This window comes from Petaurus breviceps, unplaced genomic scaffold (assembly GCF_028583685.1).
Source record: "Petaurus breviceps papuanus isolate PSGF00001 unplaced genomic scaffold, PetGlider_PUasm1.0 91133, whole genome shotgun sequence".
Lineage (NCBI taxonomy): Eukaryota > Metazoa > Chordata > Mammalia > Diprotodontia > Petauridae > Petaurus > Petaurus breviceps.
Genome location: NW_027187419.1, coordinates 42,418,669 through 42,437,452, shown reverse-complemented (window position 1 = coordinate 42,437,452; position 18,784 = coordinate 42,418,669). Strand labels below are relative to the sequence as shown.

Sequence of the window (18,784 nt, the reverse complement as noted above, 5' to 3'; positions counted from 1 at the left end):
TCTTCTCTTGTAGGGTTTTTTTTGCGGTGTGGGTCTTGTTACCACCGCTCGCCCTCCTTTGTGGCGGGTTTTTCTTTTTCTCTCCCTTCTTCCCCCCCCCCCCCCCCCCCAGGTAATTTTCTAAGACTGTTGAAGACAAGTTCCTGATCTGTTTTGGCAAAAGGAATTTCCATACCAAGTACCCAACATCAGTGAAATCACACATCTAGGTTCTTCCCCAATGAAGTACAAAAAAATAAAAATCTAGTTCCTGCCTTTTGGGGGTTTAAAATTTAAGACAGATAGTCCATATAGAAACCCATTTAAAGCCCTATATGCAGAAGAATAAAAACAATTAGTGGATGGAATTTATGTCATATTCAGATGGTCTATTCAGATGGATCTTCTTGGTCTATCGATTCTTATATCCGTCCATTTTTTCTGGGAACTTTCTCCGTGGATTACATTGCCTCTTTTATCCTCTGTCTTCACACATGCTCAGGTTTCCCTTATCTTAAAACCTTCCCTTGACCCTGTTGCCATTCAGCCATCATGTTCTGTCTTCTCCCTCATGCCCCCACTCCTCCACCCACTCACTATTCATCAGAGCCACTGTAATCTGACTTCTTTCCCTACTGATCCATCAATGGAAAGGGCTATCTCAAGGGCCACTAATGAATCCTTAATTTCGTTATCCATTGGGCACATTTTAGTACTCATTCTCCCAGATCCTTCTGCAACATCGAACACTGCATATTGCATATTGTCTTCTCGAGGAAGTCTTTCTTGACCCCTCTTAATTCTGGCCTTTCTTCGGGTTAGTTCCAAATCACCCTCTATGTAGTTGGTTTTTTGCATAGTTGTTTTCATGTCATCTTCCCCGTCAGACTGATCTCCTTGAGAGCAGGGACTGTCTTCTACCTTTCTTTGTATTCCCAGAGTTTAGCACATGCCTGGCATATAATAGGTGCTTACTAAATGTGCATTAACTGACGGATACTTCTCTCATTCCTTGGTCCTCCGTGACACCGCTTTCTCTAAATACTTCTACCTCTCTGACTACTCCTTGGTCTCCTTCAGTAGTTCATCTACCTTCCTTAAGCCTTTAACTAGGAGTGTCCCCCAAGGCTCTGTCCTTGGCCTTCTCCCTCCACATTTTCTCTCTTGGTGATCTCATCCATTCACCTGGCTTCAATTATCAGCTCCATGGAGATAACTTCCAGATTTGTATATTTAGAACTACTCTCTCTCACCAGTGCACTATGTCCTACTATCACCTAAAACTTAACATGTCAAAACTGCACTCATAACTCCCCCATCCCCACTTAAAACCTTCCCCCTTTATCTTTCCTGTTTCTTCCCAGATTTTGGATGCATCTTTGAGCCTTTCTGATCCCCCACCTCTGCCCCATTCCCTGCATCCAGTCAATTACCCAATCTTGTTGATTCAGCCTCTGCAATGTCTCTCTCTGTGAGAAACACAGTATTATCTCTCATCCTATTATCTCAGTGTCACCATTGCAATAAACTCTTGTAAAAGCCTCTTAATAGATTCCCTTCTTCCAGTTTTTGCCCTCTCAGTCATCCTTCATCTAGCTCCTGCATAAGACTGGCCAGGCTTCTCCCTGCTCAAAGGTCTTCATTTTCATGTAGGATAGAATAGAAACCCCATTCTTTTTTTGTTTGTTTTTTTGGAGGGGGCAAGGCAGGGCAATTGGGGTTGACTTGCCCAAGGTCACACGGCTAGTAAGTGTTAAGTGTCTGAGGTCAGATTTGAACTCATGTCCTCCTGACTCTAGGGCCAGTGCTCTATTTACTTCGCCACCTAGCTGCCCCAAGAAACCCCATTCTTAAGGATTAGGAGAGCCACCCAAGCTCCAGAATCTGCCTCCAAACTATTTTTTTCCTACATCATTTTATATTACTTGTCATCACATGCCAAAGTGAGTTAATTATTCCTTACTCTTGTCCTACCCTCTTTCTGAATGTGCTTCATTTAAGCTGGCAACATGATACAGGGGGAAAAATAAAACAAACAATGACTCTGGAATCAGAGAATCTAGGTTCAAATCCTGCCTCTGACACTCAATACATCTGTGATCTTCAGCAAGTCCTTTAACTTTCTTGGTCCTCCATTTCCTCAACTGTAAAATGAGGGGGTTTTTAGACTATGGTAACCTCTGAGGTCCCTTACTCTATCTAAAGCAAGGTCTCTTAATCTAGGATCTACAGAGCCCCAAGGTGGGGAGGGGGCGGTGAGGGGTCCTATGTATAGATTTCAGGTCTATGAACTTCGATGGGGGAAAAAAGGATTATATCTTGACTTTAGTAACTGAAATTTAGCCTTTCCTTCAATTATGATTGTAGGGAACAAGCATTTTTCAGAGTAGACATAGACTTCATTAGATTGTTAAAGCCATCCTTGATACAAAAAAAAAAGTGAAGAGCAGCTGCTGGTGAGCTAATGTCCTAGGACCCCACTTCTAGGAACATGCTCATGCTACAGGCTCTGCCCTTTGAAGGCCATCTCTGCCTTGCCCAGCTCAAACATCACTTTTTCCATGAAGCCTTCCCTGACTGCCTATGCTGGAAAGGATAGCTCCTTCTTTCAGCTTTCTTATAGCCACTTGCTTGGTTCTCTGCTACCATGTTCTTCTTTATTTCATGTTTATTGGTGTATATATCTTATCTCCCCTTCTTAGACTGTTAGCTCCTTGAGGACAGAGTTTATATCATTTTTCATCCTTGTACCTCCAGCATTTAGGACAGATCCTTCCAATCAATCAATTAATTAACAAGTATTTACTAAGTCTTCATTATGTGTCAAACTTTGTGCTAAGAGTTAGGGAAATAATTACAAAGGATGAAACAATCCCTGCTCACGTTGAACTTACATTCCAATGGGGTAGACAAGTGCATGTAATATATGGGTGTGTGTATATATTTATATATATTTTGTATATATAAAATAAAACATTTCTATATCTATATTACATATACACAGATCTAGGTATACATACATACATACATACACATCTGTTCGTCTATGTGTCACCTATATTAGATACTGAATAAATGTTTGTTTTTTGAAATGAATTGTGATCAAGGTAATTTTAGTTTGGGGAAGGTGGCTATTAGGGACCAATTCATACAGAGACTTTTCTCTCCTTTCCTCTATTTTTCTCTATCCTAGATGTAGTTTGGTTCACCATTTAGGTGATAGTACCATAGCTTGAGTTACGTACCCTTTCCCGTAGACAGGAAGGCAGTTGGGCAAGATGAAGTTAGGACAGTGAAAGCTGACCAATCTTTTCTGTTCAATCTGAAAAAGGGCTTCATGGAGAAGAGGATTTTTCAGTTTCTATTTAATTTATAAAAAGTCAAGGAATTGGTAAAGGGGAGAATAGGCGTTCAGACATAAGAGTTCCTTCTGCCTGAGGAATGCAGTTTTACCAAAGGATGCCTTGTGAGCAGATGGGGTCATTTCTAGATCTGAGTGTTCTGTTTTTGCTATCATTGTTTGACTGTGGGTTGAGACATCTGGCTAGAAGGGAGGCACCAGAAAAGACTGTTTCTCTGTTTTAGAGCCACCTGCCAGATGTGTACTGATCACAGAGGAATCAGCTCTTGTGCAAGACTGACCAACCATGAGAGTTTCATAGGTTAAAATAAAATCTGGTACCCTCCCTGTACAGAGAACTTTAATACAGCTTAACTCATCAACAAAGCATCAATTTAACCCCCAGTTGTCAACAAGGTGTGGAACCTTGTACTCCCGCAAGGATGGTGATGAGATGGAATTCAAGAGTCCTAATGCTCCTTTTCACCCCAAAGAGAGAGAGGCAAGGAGTTTGAATCTTTCGTCTTGCCTTGTTTTCTTTACAGTAGCAATCAGTTTCCATATCTGAGATACTGATTCTTTCTCCAAGAGACATCTTGAGACATCTCTCCTCATTTAAAATTTTCAGCTTCCTCCAGGCTTGAGATTTCCATCTGTATGAAAGTCAGCTCTTGTAAGTTAGTCCTTCTTAGGGTACAGATAGAAAGGCAGCTGTGGTTAATAGGAAATAATGAATTTGAGAGAGAACCTGAACCCAGTTTCAGCCTGTTGTTAATGTACTTTCAGCAGAGGGGGGCCAGAAGAAGGGGTGATCCAAGTTCTGAAAATGTTACATTTAGTGATCAATTCAATTACAGTCAGGGCATAGAAGAAAGGAAAGGGACTATTTGTCAGTTTGGTTTGGTTTCTTCGAGAAATAGGTGTGCTTGGCAGATATGAAGTGGTCAGGCAGTCTTTTTAAATCTAAAAGGGGATGAATGGTTGGTCAGTCAGCAGAAACAGATAAAATGAGCTTTGTGGGCTTTGGGGCTAGTTCTGCTTTATTGGTCCAGAGTCATCTCAGTCTTCTAGTGGGTTGGCAGGGGTCAGCTTTGCCAAGAGAGCAGGGAGGAGGTCTTGAGAAAAGCTCAGGGTTAGTGGGGGGAAAATGTTATCAAGACCTGCTTGATGATGGTGATACCTCTTTATCCAAGCTCCTCATCATTATATGGGGGTTTCTATTTTCTCAACTGCAGAGAAGCCAACATTGAGGTAATATCAGGGTGGAGAGAAAAAAAAAAGAATCCTTCAAGGTCTTTGGGAACCTTCAAATGGTCAGGAGATGTGATGTACCTTTTGCTTTTGACTGGTAAAGGAAGGATTTAAAACATTATCAGAGTTTTGAAGGCCTGATGATTGGTAGTATGGTATAGTGAATAAAGCCCTGGCCATGATGTCAGAGGATTGAGATTCAAATCCCACCTCAACTATTTATTGCCTGTGTAACAACAGGCAAGTCACTCCTTGAACTTCAGTCTCCTTATCTATAAATATAGGTGGGTGGGTTAGATGGGGAAGAGGGGAACAAGCATTTATTAAGCACTTGCCAGGTGGTGAACTTGATAGATTGTTGGGCCTTGAATCAAGAAGACCTGAGTTCAAATCCAGCCTCCTATACATACTAACTGTGTGACTCTGGGCAAGTCACTTAACCCTCTTTCCCTTAGTTTTCTCATCTGTAAAATGAGCTGGAGAAGGAGATGGCAAATCACTCCAATGTCTCTGCCAAGAAAACGCCTCCAAACGGAGTCACTTAGAGTCTGAAACAGCTGAACCATAACAAACTATATGCTGAGCCCTATGCTAAGTGCTTCACGAACATCTCATTTGATGGCCCCTAAGGACCATTTCATCTCAAGATCTATGATCCTATGAAGATAGAATTGGATTACTTGAGGTGCTCGAAGCTCCCCTCTGTGGAAAAAAAGGATCTGCAGTGTGGCTTGCCAGTTGGTTTGGTTCCTGTTTTAAAGTGGTCTCTTTAGCTTCTGTTACTAGAAACTTATCAGTGTCTTCAGATCAGTATTGTTCATTTGTGCCAACCATCTTCCTCCTGGTCCAGGAGAGAATTACAACAATGATAACAGTAATAACAACATTAATAATAATAGCCCCCTCAGAGCCCAACCCATTGTCCCCTTCTCAAGAAAGGAGGAGTGTCGATGCTGGGAGTTGTCAGCCATAACAATAATGTTGATGATAAGAATGGGAACTTATGGAATAGTTAAAGATCCTCACCCCACTTCATAAGTCCCATATCCTTGGAGCCTCAGACTGGTGCTATTGTTATCCCCATTTTATGGTTGTTGGGCCTGAAACTCAGAGAAACTGAGTCCACTGTCACAAAGCTAGTGGGGAGGAAGAGGCAGGATTAAAACTCAGGTTTTCTTGATACTTAGTCCAGCATTCCATCTAGAAGAGGAACACTCAAAGATACCAAGAAATACAAAACCAACAAGGAAATATCGGTCAATAGAGGGAAAGGACAGAAGGAACGGTTGGGGGTGGGCTGGGGTGAAGGGGGTGGTGGGGAATGCTTAATGGTATGCATGTGTACTTGGTGTGCTGTTGGAATCCCCCCAACCCCTACCCCCTAGGCAGAGACTTCCCTCTAACAGGGACCCCACTGTAGTTGTGGCTCTGTGCTCTGACTTGAGAAGCATAGTTTCCCAGTGATGCCAGTGAATTCCTGATGCGTGACACTCTGAAGCAGTTGTGGCAAAGGACGCTCTTGACTGCCAATGGGGGCCTTCAGACAGGGACACCATTGTGAGTCACATCTAACACGTGAGCTTCCCCCTTCCCATGACTGACGCTATTCTTAGTACCCTCCTCCTCCTCCCAGGACAGAGGTCATCAGGCCAGAAGCAGGGCCTGGAGTGTGTGTTGGGGGCGAAGGGGGCTTTACAATGTAAAGAAATCCTAGGGGCAGGGTGTTTGAAACTGAGTGAATATGAGCAAATCTACAGAAATCACAACTAAAATGGCCTCCTGCTGAGGTTGTAATTAGAGTCTGCTGCACTCATTGTCTGTTGTCTGTTTTGGGGAGGCTTGGAGCCATGACCCTGGGTGCTGGCTGCTTGGCCAACCTGAATAAAGTACCTGTATCTTTAGTTCAGCACAACATTCAAGTCGTTGGTTTCCAACTAGATTTTTTTTCTTTTAACTCTATCTTGGACCTGAGGGGACAGAGATAGCCCATTACAGAAATAAAGGCTTCTGTTGCACAATATTGTGAGGGTCCCATGGGAAAAGGTTTTAACCATTATAACCAAGGACATGTCAAGTACCTATGAGGGAGCCAACTTGGCTGGAGGCAAGGTCAAGGCAACCCTGCTAGAATTACCCATCCTTCTAGGCCTCCTCTCTCAGGCACTTAAGAAATGTGTTTGTGCTGTATTGAATTGAGTTGAATTGAACTGAATTATCTGGCAGAAGGCAGAATGTTGACATTCTTTTTCCCTATGAGAAAGGACATAGGCTTAAAAATTCTTAAAAATGAATCATGAATTCTGCTTATTTTTTTCCCCTCCCTTATGATATTAGAGGGCCTGCATTCAAATCCAAGTCTACTTGCTACCTGTGTGACCTTGCAAATCACTTAACCTCCTCCTCTATAAAATCAGGATGTTGAACCAGGTGACCTCTAGGTTCCTATCCAACACATTGTTTTCTTTTGGTGAAAGAATAAAACTTTTATAATGGGTGATCAATAACTTCCCCAAAAGCCAAGGATAAGAAGCCTAAACTTTTTGTTTATCCCAGGGTTGGGTATATTTCTCTGTTAGTATTAGTACTTGGAAAATCAAGTATTGGGAAGGAAGGAAGCAAGCAAGCAAGCATTTTTTAAAAGTGCCTACTCTGAGCCGAGCACTTTATAAATATTATCTCAATTGACCCTCACAACACCCCTGGGAGGTAGGTGCTATTATTATCCCCATTTTGCAGTTGAATTATCTGGTTAAAAGCGAAAGGTTAAGTGTCTTAGGTCAAATTTGAACTTGGGTCTTCCTGACTCCCAATCCAGCACTCTATTCACTGTACCCCCTCTTTGGGGTTGAAAGAGTAGGGGTATGCTGACATCATCATGATCTTGACCACGGTTTTGCTTTTTTGTCCTCTGCACTTTGCACAAAGCCCGGCTCCTAGAAAGTAATCTATAAATACTCTTGCCCACTGATTTGTCCTGAGACCAATCAAAGAAGCTGCAAGTTTCTTTCCCAAAACTAAGTTTCTATTGGAGATCAATAGGTTTTCTCTGGAGAGTAAAAATACCTTTTCATGTTTTCTTTTCTGCTTCCTTCAGTGAGCCAAAAAGGGAAAGGAGCCAAATGGAGCAATGGATCCGAACTGCCAGTGTCTTTACTGGAAGTTTTTGTAGTCTTTTTGAGCAAGGAAAAAGTTTCAATGAAAGGAGGCCCAGAAAGGACCCTCCCTTTTCCCCTTCCCCCCAATTTTACCCATAGAAGCGGTCAAACATTTCCTGGGAAAGGGCATGTACACACAGGAAGACTTGACGAATGGTTCTGGCAGCACCAGCAAGAATAACCTTCACTCTTTTTCCTCCCTGGCTTGGTGCCAAGAAAGATTGAACTGCAATCCCCCTCTTTTCTGTGTTGGGGCAAGCACCAGCCAAATGTCATACTCCACTCTGCTTGCTCCACCCTGATGCATAGTGTGCTTCAGGGGCTGTGGGGAGCCCAGTCTTGCCTCCTCTTCCCCCATCCTAGAGCGTTTGGTCCCTTTCACCTTGGCTAGAAGCTTTACATGTTGGTTCTCTTATTGGAATCATTTGAAGTTTTTAGACTTGAACACTATTCTGCTGCTGGTAAATCTCCGATCCCCTTGTCAGCTCCCTTTTGTGTGTAGTCTTTCCCCATTAGAATTCAAGCTTATTAAGGTTAGGGTCTGACTTTCTCCTTACTTGCATTTGTATCCACAGTGCTTAGCACAGGGCCTGGCACAGAATAAGCAGTGAATAAATTCTTTTTTGTCTTGAATCAGTCTATCCTTGTTTGTTGTTGTTGTTTAAGAGCACTTTATTGGCAATTTTTTTTTTTGTATATTGTCTGCATTTCCCTGTATATTCCATTCCCTTTCTCGGAGAGCTATTCGTTATAACAAAGAAGAAAAAATTTTGTTTGAGGTGTTCCACACTTATAGTTCCTCAGTTTTGCAAAGAAGCAGGGAGAGGACCTCCTTATATCTCTCTTTGGGGTCAAGGTTGGTGAGTGTTCCTTATAAGACACTGCAAGGTGCTGTTTTAGGGCACATAAAAGTAGTCCAGCACACATGCTTTACCTCTAGGAGCTTGGAGTCTTGTTAAGGAGAAAAGCTAAGCCTGTAAGGGGTTAGATAGCCATACAAGAGTTCAGTTAGAATGAGCCTAAGAGATGCCATAGGCAGTCTGTGTTTTATTGACACATGAATGGTGTCACCAAATGAGTCAGGGTGATGAATTCATATGTGGGTGAGATCACTTGGGACAAGAAAGAATTTCTTGGAGGAACTGAGACTTAAACTAAACCTTGCAGGTAATTAAAACTTAGTATTAGACTGGCCAGTGGAGGCTTGGAAGGTAAAGAAGAATCACAATGGTCATAAGAAAGTTAGATAATATGGTGGAGTGCAGCAAAGAAATTCCTTTTTATCTTTTTAAACCAGGGGTATCTTATCCCTTAAAAAGTCATAGCTGAGGAGGAGAGTTGCTGCCCAAAGACCTAGGGGGACCACTTCTAACTGCCTAGTGGCATTCCCAAAGTGTAAGGATGCATGAATTGTCACAAAATGTCACAAAGTGTCCTTATAGGCCTTAGCAGAGCTTCCCTCCTCCACCTTCAGATTCATTCTATGGCAAAAGAAATAGTGTGCAAACTCTCAAGCCAGATTGCATTGGGAAGTGTTCCTTGGTGTAGTTTGGATAGCTTTTTCTTGTTGTTTAACCGTTGCATTGCTCACCAATTAAAGTCATCAACCTTCACGCATTCCCTTGCAGGCCCCCTTGGGTCACACTTTTCATCAGCACACACAGACCAAGGATGTTTATGCCTCCAGAAATCACAGAAGCAAAGAATGTTAGAGTTGGGTGGGACGTGTAACAGCATGTTATGCTCAGAGCTCTAGAATAAACAATAAGGACTACTGACCTCCTCACCTCTCTCTGCTCCCTGGGATGGCATATCTCTGGGAAGTCTTTGCGATTGCTCATCCTTAGCTTGGCATTTTGGTCAGGGAGTATTCAAGTGATTTTTATTAATTTCCCTAGAAAAAGTTATATATGCACATCAATTCTATTTAAACCCTCAAGCTCTCCTTTGATGGGGAGAGGCTCCAGTGTGACTTAGGTACTTTCCTCAAAGGCAGATATTGGCTTTTTTTACCCTATGTAAACTTTCTTACCTTATTTGGAGGGGTTTTTTGTGGGTTTGAAAATAACTTATCTTGAAAACTTTTTTTCTTCTATTTTGCCTTATTGCACTCTAAATTTTCTCCCCACTAATTAAGATGGATTTAAGAATTATAGATTCCAGTGTTTAAAACATTTTTCTCAATTAAAAAAATTATCTTCAAATGGAGTGAAAGCTTTGCCATATATTATTAAAAAGAGGAGTCAGGAACTGGCTTCAGAATTGGGAAGACCTGGTTCCTGGCCCTCTTTTGCCATATACTGGCTATAGGACTTTGGAGAAGTCACTTAACCTTTCAGAGCCCCCAGGCAAGATTGTAAATTACAAGGCAAGTGCCATCTACAGTGGTTGAGAATGTTTCCTCAGTGAGGAACTCTATGTCCTGATGAAATCAAAAGGGCAAGACCTAAAAAGAAAGAACAGCTGGAGATAGCCAGTTTTGAGTTATGGTTTTGATGGAGACCAGTGATATGTCTAATAAGTTACTGTCAAGAAATGTTCCTGGAGGAATTGGCCTGTCTTTGGCCACCACATTATAGCCAATGCTAGTAGTTCCTTCCCCTCCTGCTGTAGAGACTTTCTTTCTTCTTATCTACTCTGCAAGGTTTTTCTATATTAGATTGAGAATAGACCTAAATTCTGCAGATAACTCCTTTAAAAAGCTTATTTTATTTCAGCATGCCAGAAGTAAAAGGATACCCTGAAATTGAACAGATTTGGAGCACTGAAATGCTAGCTTTTCCATATCCAAACTACAGTACCATGAGCCTTATCCTCATGACTCAACTCATCCCCAGACTAACCATAATATCATACCATCATATTGACTTCTACCTCTGCTCATATTATATCCATAGTATTTTTCTAAGTTTCACTGCCTGCACTGATATTAAAAAAAACATCTTTTGGTCAATCACTAATCTTTTCACATATGGCCATATGCAAGCACAGAGATCAGTATCAGTATAGTAGTCTGTGAATACTGAGGATAGTAAAAGTATTGAAAAGAAAATACATGAAAGGAGCCGAGGCATGTAGCTTTCAGTATAAAATAAACCAACCACTAAATTGTTTGAGCCCTAGCAGACCTTAGGGCTTGACAGTCCAAAGTCCAAGACAACGGATAAATAGTTTTTTTTTTAAAGTAGAGTTTAGTGACTCCATGCATGAAGAATTTCCAATATGGTTCTCAATTCAGCCACTTAGAGTTACTTAGATGGCAAATTAGTCCCTTTGTTTCCAATGAAGAGAGAGAGAGAGAGAGAGAGAGAGAGAGAGAGAGAGAGAGAGAGAGAGAGAGAGAGAGAGAGAGAACAAGAACTTTCATAACAACTATGTAAGCAAAGCAAATTTCCAAATTGGTCATATCCAAAAATGTATGCCTCTTTCTATTTCTCAATATGTAGAGGGTGGGGAATTGAAGATGAGGAGAAGAGAGTGGTGTTAACACAGCTCATTCTCAGGGAAGTGACTTGATGGTAGAGATCCTTCCAATTTGCAAGTCAGGACAAGCCTAAGTTAAAGAATATTCATACTATCTTCCTTGTTTCACATTCTAACATTCTTTAGGAGAAATATAGTGACTGGATTTTTTTGAAAATTACAGTGAGAAAGGTACAATGTCATAGCAAATTTCAAAGGACAAGTAAAGCAGTATCTTTGTTGCTAATTGGTTATAAGTGATAGTGGTTAATAATAATGTGATTGTGATGTTGGTTAATCAGAAGTAATAAGGTCATTGTTGTGTCTTTAAATGCCAGTTTTTGGAAGAAAACTCTTGGCCTTTCTATCTAACTCATCTAATCATACTTGACTTTAACATTTGTACTATGTACCTCTTTGTTTTGTACTGGAGATGAAAGGAAAGTAGGAGAGGAGGAGAAAAAAGCTCTGCAGTTCAGTTACACTTGTAAAAAGTGGGATGCATCTGGTGTAATGCTTCACAATTACTTGTGTTTCTAGGCAGTGGACCAATCCAGCTGTGGCAGTTTCTTCTGGAGTTGCTCACGGATAAATCCTGTCAGTCATTTATTAGTTGGACAGGAGATGGCTGGGAATTCAAGCTCTCTGACCCAGATGAGGTAAGAAGGGAATATGTTGGGAGTGCTATGAGAAAGAACTCTGTCTGGACAAGGACTAGCTTGGAGTTGGATGCCACATTCCATTTTTCCAGTGATATGAATTCTTGACCATTTGGACATCATGGGAGCTATAGAGGGAAGAGATCTTAATGATCATCTTGTCAACTCTCATTTTATAGATGTGAAAAGTAAGGCCTAGAAAGGGAAAGTGATGAGCCCAAGTGAGTTGAAGCCTTGGAATTCTCCTCATTATCTTAAACAAGGTGTACTATTGTAGTCACGTGAAAGATTTAGGGGTTTTCTCAGATCTTTGCATATTGATGGTAGTACCAGCCTGCCTCCTTGAAGCAGATAAGGCATTCCTGAGATGACTAAATACTATTAATAATATTGATAACAGAGTAAGGCTTTTGTTCTTTTCCAAATTGAGAAGCTTTGTACCTATTCATTGTTTAGGATCCCTGATTAATTTCCCCACTTCTATATCAGCATTCATTGCCGACTGAAACAAAAATCTACCAACTTTGATTTTTCCCTGGCCCTTAAAAAAATAGAACTTACCAAAATGTCTTCTAACTTTATAATTCATTTTAAAAACATTTAACTTAATTTTAACTAAATTTTTATTTTTAAAAATAAACTTTTTTTTAAACTAAACATTTTTTCTCCTTCCCGTCTCCCCCCAAAAAAACAAAAAGAAGGCAAAAGGAAACCCCTATGATAAATATTCATACTTGAACAAAGCACATTTCTGAATTGACTGTGCCCAAACATGTGCATCTTATTCTGAACCCTGAGTACATCACCTGTCTGTCAGGGGAGATGAATAACATGCTTCATCTTTGGGTATCTGAAATCATAGCTTATAATTAATTACACTGATCACGGTTCTCAAGTCTTTCAGAAATTTTTTCTTTATTTTATTTCATTAATTATACTCCTGGTTCTGCCCAGTTAACTCTTCATCAGTTCATATGGTTCTTCCCAGGTTTTTCTGAAGCAATCCTTTTCACTTTTTATGGGTCAATTCTACTATTTTCACATGCCACATTTTTTTAGTCATTTCTTAATAGATGGACACTACTTAAGATGTTGGGTTTTTTTCCTCTCTGCAAAAAAAAAAAAAGACCTGCTACAATTATTATTATTTTTTACGTATAATGTCCCAATTCTTTATGATGTTACATGTCGCATATCAGTGTGGGCATATAGTCAGACACATTTTAAAATTACAGTATTAATTATTTTTATTCTGCTACCTCCTTCCAGGTGGCCAGGAGATGGGGCAAAAGGAAAAACAAGCCTAAGATGAACTACGAAAAACTGAGCCGGGGCCTACGTTACTACTATGACAAAAACATCATCCACAAGACGGCGGGTAAACGCTACGTTTATCGCTTTGTCTGTGACCTGCAGAGCCTGCTTGGGTACACGCCTGAGGAACTCCATGCCATGTTAGATGTCAAACCTGATGCAGATGAGTGACAGAGATGGACGGAAATGGGGAGAACTTTGCTGAAGCATTTCAAAGATCAACTGCATCAGTCGGACTCTTGGTTTTAAATTGTCGTTTTTGTTTTTGTTTTTGTTTTTTATTATTATTATTTTCCAGACATGAGGAAACTCAGTTTTTACATTCAGGGGTGGGAAGCTGAGCCGAAGTTATTACTGATGGTGGTGTGGCCACCAACGGAAAGCAAGGAAGGACTTCTGAACTAGGGAAGGACAGATTTTCAAGGGGAAGGGAGGGTCTTCGTAGAAGCCAGAAGAATCTGGTTTAAATGAGGAAGAAAGTTCAATATTGAATCATTTATAGAAACCATTCATTGAAAAGATGCCACTGTTGTTATGGCCTTATTAATAAGCAAAAGAAACTGACACTTCAGGAAGTCAAAAGACTGATGAAAAGGTAGACTTTTTTGAGGGCTGGGAGGGCAAAAAGGGTGGGATAGAAGGTTCCATTCTGAGGATGGACCTTGGAAAAAACACAAGAATTTTACTCTTTGCCTTTTACTCTGCTTTTGGAGCAAAAAAAAAAAAATGGACTTCAGTGGGGAGGGGACCAAACTTTTTTTTTGTGTTTAAAATTTATTTTATTAAATTTTGTGCCAGTATTTTTTTTTTCTTAAAAATCGTCTTAAGCTCTAAGGTGGTCTCAGTATTGCCATTCTGTGCAAGTTTGTTCTATGTACCGGCTGAGAATTCGGTCACAGTGAAAGAAAACTGTTTATATAGACCCCACTGGAAAAGTGTAGCGTTGTCATTGAGATTCAGGAATCTAAAATTTAAGATTTGAATATGGAGGAAAAATAAGGCAGATTTGGGTATCAGGGATGGAAAAAATGTTCTTTGGTGCATGTGTATCTCACCCGTGAATATTTCTTATCATCACATCCATTTTCTCATTTGCCATTAGCAGACTCTTGAGGTTTGGACTTAATGCAGAACTAAGAAAATCATTAAGTCTTTTAACTGAATGTATTTCACAGCTGTAACCTGGAATTGTAGTAATTGTAGTAGCAGTGGCCTAGTAGTAGAAAAGAAAGTGAGAGGGGAAGATGAATTTGGAGGTGGTTGCCTCTTAGTTCTCAATCATATATGTAGATTAAAAAGAAAAAAAAAACCTGAAGGTGTAGGCATGTAAGATAGCTGTCAGATCTAGAGAAATGAGTTCTGAGTGCAGTGAGATCCCAGCCATCCACTTAAGCATCCCCACCCCCATTCCCTCCTTGCTGGGATCATCACACATAATTCTTCTGTTATCTCTTTTTTCTCCCTTCCCCTCCACCCACCCAATTCTCAGTAAGGAGAAATTTGTAGTTTACTGAATGATGAATGAGAGGAAGCTACCAGAGAGAGGACAAGATCTGGAGATTTTTTAATTAAGCCATTTTGGCTGGATGGGTTTTTGCCAGGAGGGTAGTTGTAGAAGTTTAGATAGCAGTGCATAGCAAACAGCTTGGTATAGAATTCCACAGGGGTAAAAGCCTGAGGCTTTCCTTTAAAGAATGAAGTCTGCAGAGAATAGGGATGTTAAGCATGTAGTTAGTATGCGCCTTCTTGGGGCCTGGTCCTCGGATATGATATCTTGTTAAAGGAGAAGTAAGGATGAATAGATGGCTTAGAGGAGAGGAAAGGTTTCTAGGTAAAGGAAGCATGATGGGAGGAGACTAGATTTAATAGGAAAAGGTAGTCTGTGTGTTGTGAGAGAACATCTTCCCCTCCCCACCAGACTCCAAGAGTTGAGTGCTTTTCATTTCTTTTTTACTTATTAGGCATGGCCCTTGAGAACCATTTTTTTAGTCTTGGGTGAATTGTGGTGTTAGGGGGGAAAAAAGCAGCTAATGAGAAAAAAAGTGCCTGATGTTAGTATAAGTATCTTGGTGGCTACCTGAACAATGGGATGATGATGGAGAAAAGGAAAAGGAGGACTTGAGTTTAGCTTTCAGTATGAAAATGGGGAAAAAAACAATTTTAGATGGGTTGCTTCCAGGCCAGCCCTTTCTAGGTTCTCAATGAGAAATTGGATGCTTGAACTACCTTGTGGTATATATCCTAGGAAAGAGAAAACTTACTCTTAGGTCAACTCCCAAAGCCTGGATCATCAAAAAAAGGGGCTTTGTGATTGATCCATAACTGCCCCAAACTTGCTGAGGTGGAGACAGGAAGTGGTGGACAAAGTGGAGTTAGGCCAGGCCATTATGCATTTTGCCTGTTATATGCCAGGTGCCTTAAAAAAGCTCCCATTGTGATTTTTGGGGCTGCTCAGGGAGGTCTTTGGTGGAACAAGTTGGACTATGTTGCTTTCCCCCACATTTTATTGTCTTGTTGGTCACTGGCAAAGCTCTGTGTGTGTGTGTGTGTGTGTGTGTGTGTGTGTCCTTGCATGTGCTGTAAAACTCTGAAATAGTGTCTGTTTCCCAGTTCAGTCTTTTCCTATTTCAACAGTGGGGGAAAGAAGAAGCTGTGGCTTACCATAGCTCTTTGCTTGCTATTTGCGACCTGGCATAAAATCATGTATTCATCTCATTGCTTTTTCCTTTTGAATTTAGGCTGAAAATACCTATTTTTCAAACAATTCCATAATTTCTGCAGTTGTATAGTAAACATAAGAAAGTGCTGAAACACCTAGTAGTTCCTAGACCTTACAAACCTTGCTTTACATGAGGGCCATTTCACCCCCGCCCCTAATCCCTCCATACTCAGTATTTGCAGCTTCTGCTTTTGCCCAGAAAATTTTGTTGGCCTAGTCAGATTCTCGTTCTCCCTCTCTCTCTGTCCAAAAAACAGACCATCCCAGGATGAATGGTGGATGGTTTATACACTGGAAATGTACATGAATTGTTACCTTTTTTGCTTTTCTTTAATTAAAAAAAAAAACACGTTAACTCTAGAGGAGGGATGGGCAATTCTGGTTCAGCTTGATGTCACCCTGACTTTTGTGGAGATGTCTAATGTACTGTCAATGGATTTTAGCTTCAGGTTCTCTCCTGTTCCCTCTTCTCTCCAGGAGAAGGATAACCCTCTATTTAGCCCAGGTCCCTGGCTAAAAGGGTTGGAAGGAGCATCAAAAGGTTGGGGCCTTCTCTGAACAGGACAGCTGGATGTCCCCTAGTGTTGCCTGTCCTTACTTTGGCGTTGAACACTCTGGGTTTTTGGAGCATTAAACCTACCTTTTCTTCATGGTGGATAAACACACCATCTCTACTCTGGTCATGCTGTGCATGCTGCTTTCTCTGTTGGGGTCTATATAAATCCGTTGAATTATTGCCTACATTCCAAAGAAGTTTCAAGGAACAATAAATATATGTATACATATATACATATATAATATAAAATATATATTGTAATGGAAATATCTCCACCAAGAATACTGCCTCAGTTATTGAACATTGTTGTTTTTTTACATAAGAATTTTTTTAAGCTGAGAAGTGTAGGGGGGAAAATGTTATATTGTGTTTGACTATTTTCCAACTTGTATTTTCATATAATTTATATTTTTTAAAAGTGGAAATTTTAAAAGCAAGATTTTAAAAAAAAGGAAAAGCAGGTGCTTTTTGAAAAATTGGAGCTGAGGTAGCTTAGAGATGTAGCGATGTATGTGTCTATGTTTTATTGTGTTTTTTTTTTTTTAAGAAAATGCAAAAAAGCCATTTCTTATGGGGGAGATTTTTTTTTCCATTTGTTTTAGTAGCTGATGCTGGCACATCATTTTGCTGGAGAGTTTTTTATATACTGTAGCCTGATTTCATATTGTATTTTAAACTGTGTGAAATTAAAAAAAAATCATTCATAATGATGTGGGTTTGGCTTGATTTTTTTTCCTGTCTGGTTTATCAATTAGTTTAAAAAATTTTGACGAAGAAGAGGCAAGTGCAGGGATGAAGGCACTTCATGACAATCTATTGGAACTTCAGTAGTTGTGTTTTAGAATGTCCATATTCTCTAATTTCACATTGTGTGAATATTTTTCCCCACAGATTTAGAACCAAAAGTGATTTTTAGGGATCACTTAGTCCAACCATTTTTTTTTTTATCCTTATATTTCAGATGAACAAACCCAAGCCCAGAGAAGTGAATCATTTATGGTCACACCATTAGTAAGTTCTAGGGCTGGAATTCACACTCAAGTCTTTAATTCCAAATACAGAACTCATTCTTCTGTGCCACACTGCCCTCACAACCCCATTGGGCATCACTTCTCTTGGTCTCCATATCTTAGTCAGGAGTCATAGATAAAAAAAGAATTATAACCTTGTGTCCAACCTTCTGGTGATGAATTTCTTTGAAAATATCTAGACTGTTCCACAGGCATATAGACAAACAATGGTTAAGTGACTTGTCCAAGGTCACAGAGTTATTAAATATCTGAGGTAGGAGTTGAACTCCAGACTCAGTGCTCTATCCACTGTGCCACCAAGCTGCCTCCCCAAGAACAATGTGAAGAAGACTACTGAAATCAGAATCCTTGAATATACCATATCAAAGGTTTTTTCCTAAGTACATTTTGGTCTAAATTCAGAGGAGGGACATATTCCAAACATTTAAAAGCTATTCAAGTAATATAAACATCTGATTTTCTGTTACAATTCCTAACACTAATTAGAAAAAAAAAACATTTACCAGTGAATGCATTGGAACAGAAATCAAGAGACTTGCTTTCTTGTTCCCTTCTTTGCCACTAATTTACTGTATAGCTGTGGTCCTATGAATCCAACTTTTTGCGACTCAATTCTTTCAAAGCAATTTAATTCAGTAAAAAATTTTGTGCTAATTATTGGGCTGAGCTAATTGTAAAATTAGAATGATGGTAATCCCTTGCTGAGGTGCTATGAGATGAATTCAATTGTATTTGCAAAGAAAATTGAGCTCTTTGAAGAAAGGTAGTCCAGGACAAAATCCAAGGTTGTAGTGTGTAGTGTTCTGTTCTTATTGCCAAAACCATAGGAGTTGCATGCTTTTAATTAAAACCAGTGTTCCCAACATGAATCCCAACCTACAGCTGGAAATATATATATATATATGTATATATGGATATATATATATATATGTATATACATACACACACGTACACACATACATTTTTTGGGGGCTGAAATTGTTCACAAAAAGAGCTCTGTTTTGGGAAGATCTTATTTCTTCAGTCCAGGAATTTGAGGTTTGCTGAGTATACATTAAACATTGGCTATGTGGTCTAGTGGTTAGGGAACCTGACTAGTAACTGGGAAGAATCTTGAGCTCTAAATCCCAGCTGAGCAGTCACCACCCACCGGGTGACCTTGGGGAAAGTGCTAGACATCCCTGTATTTCTGATTTCTCAGCTAGAAAACTGGGCAAAACCTCCAATCTTCTGTGGAACCTGAGGCCACATCTGAGCTACTCTACCCCTGAGTAAATAAGAGAGCAGGTTTCTGTATCGAGGATTTGGTCTTAGAGGG

At 40.1% G+C, this 18,784-nt stretch overlaps 1 protein-coding gene across 3 annotated transcripts in view; it reads left to right on the top strand.

The window, feature by feature from the left end:
* The window catches only part of ETS1 (ETS proto-oncogene 1, transcription factor), a 196,788-nt gene extending 179,646 nt beyond the window's left edge, over window positions 1-17,142 (top strand). For all 3 annotated transcript variants that reach the window (XM_069080275.1, XM_069080276.1, XM_069080274.1), the window contains 2 exons: window positions 11,728-11,846; window positions 13,116-17,142. In XM_069080275.1, the coding sequence (XP_068936376.1) occupies window positions 11,728-11,846; window positions 13,116-13,331 (335 nt within the window). In that variant the 3' untranslated portion in view covers window positions 13,332-17,142. The remainder of the gene's footprint in view (window positions 1-11,727; window positions 11,847-13,115) is intronic.
* The last annotated feature ends 1,642 nt before the right edge of the window (window positions 17,143-18,784 follow it).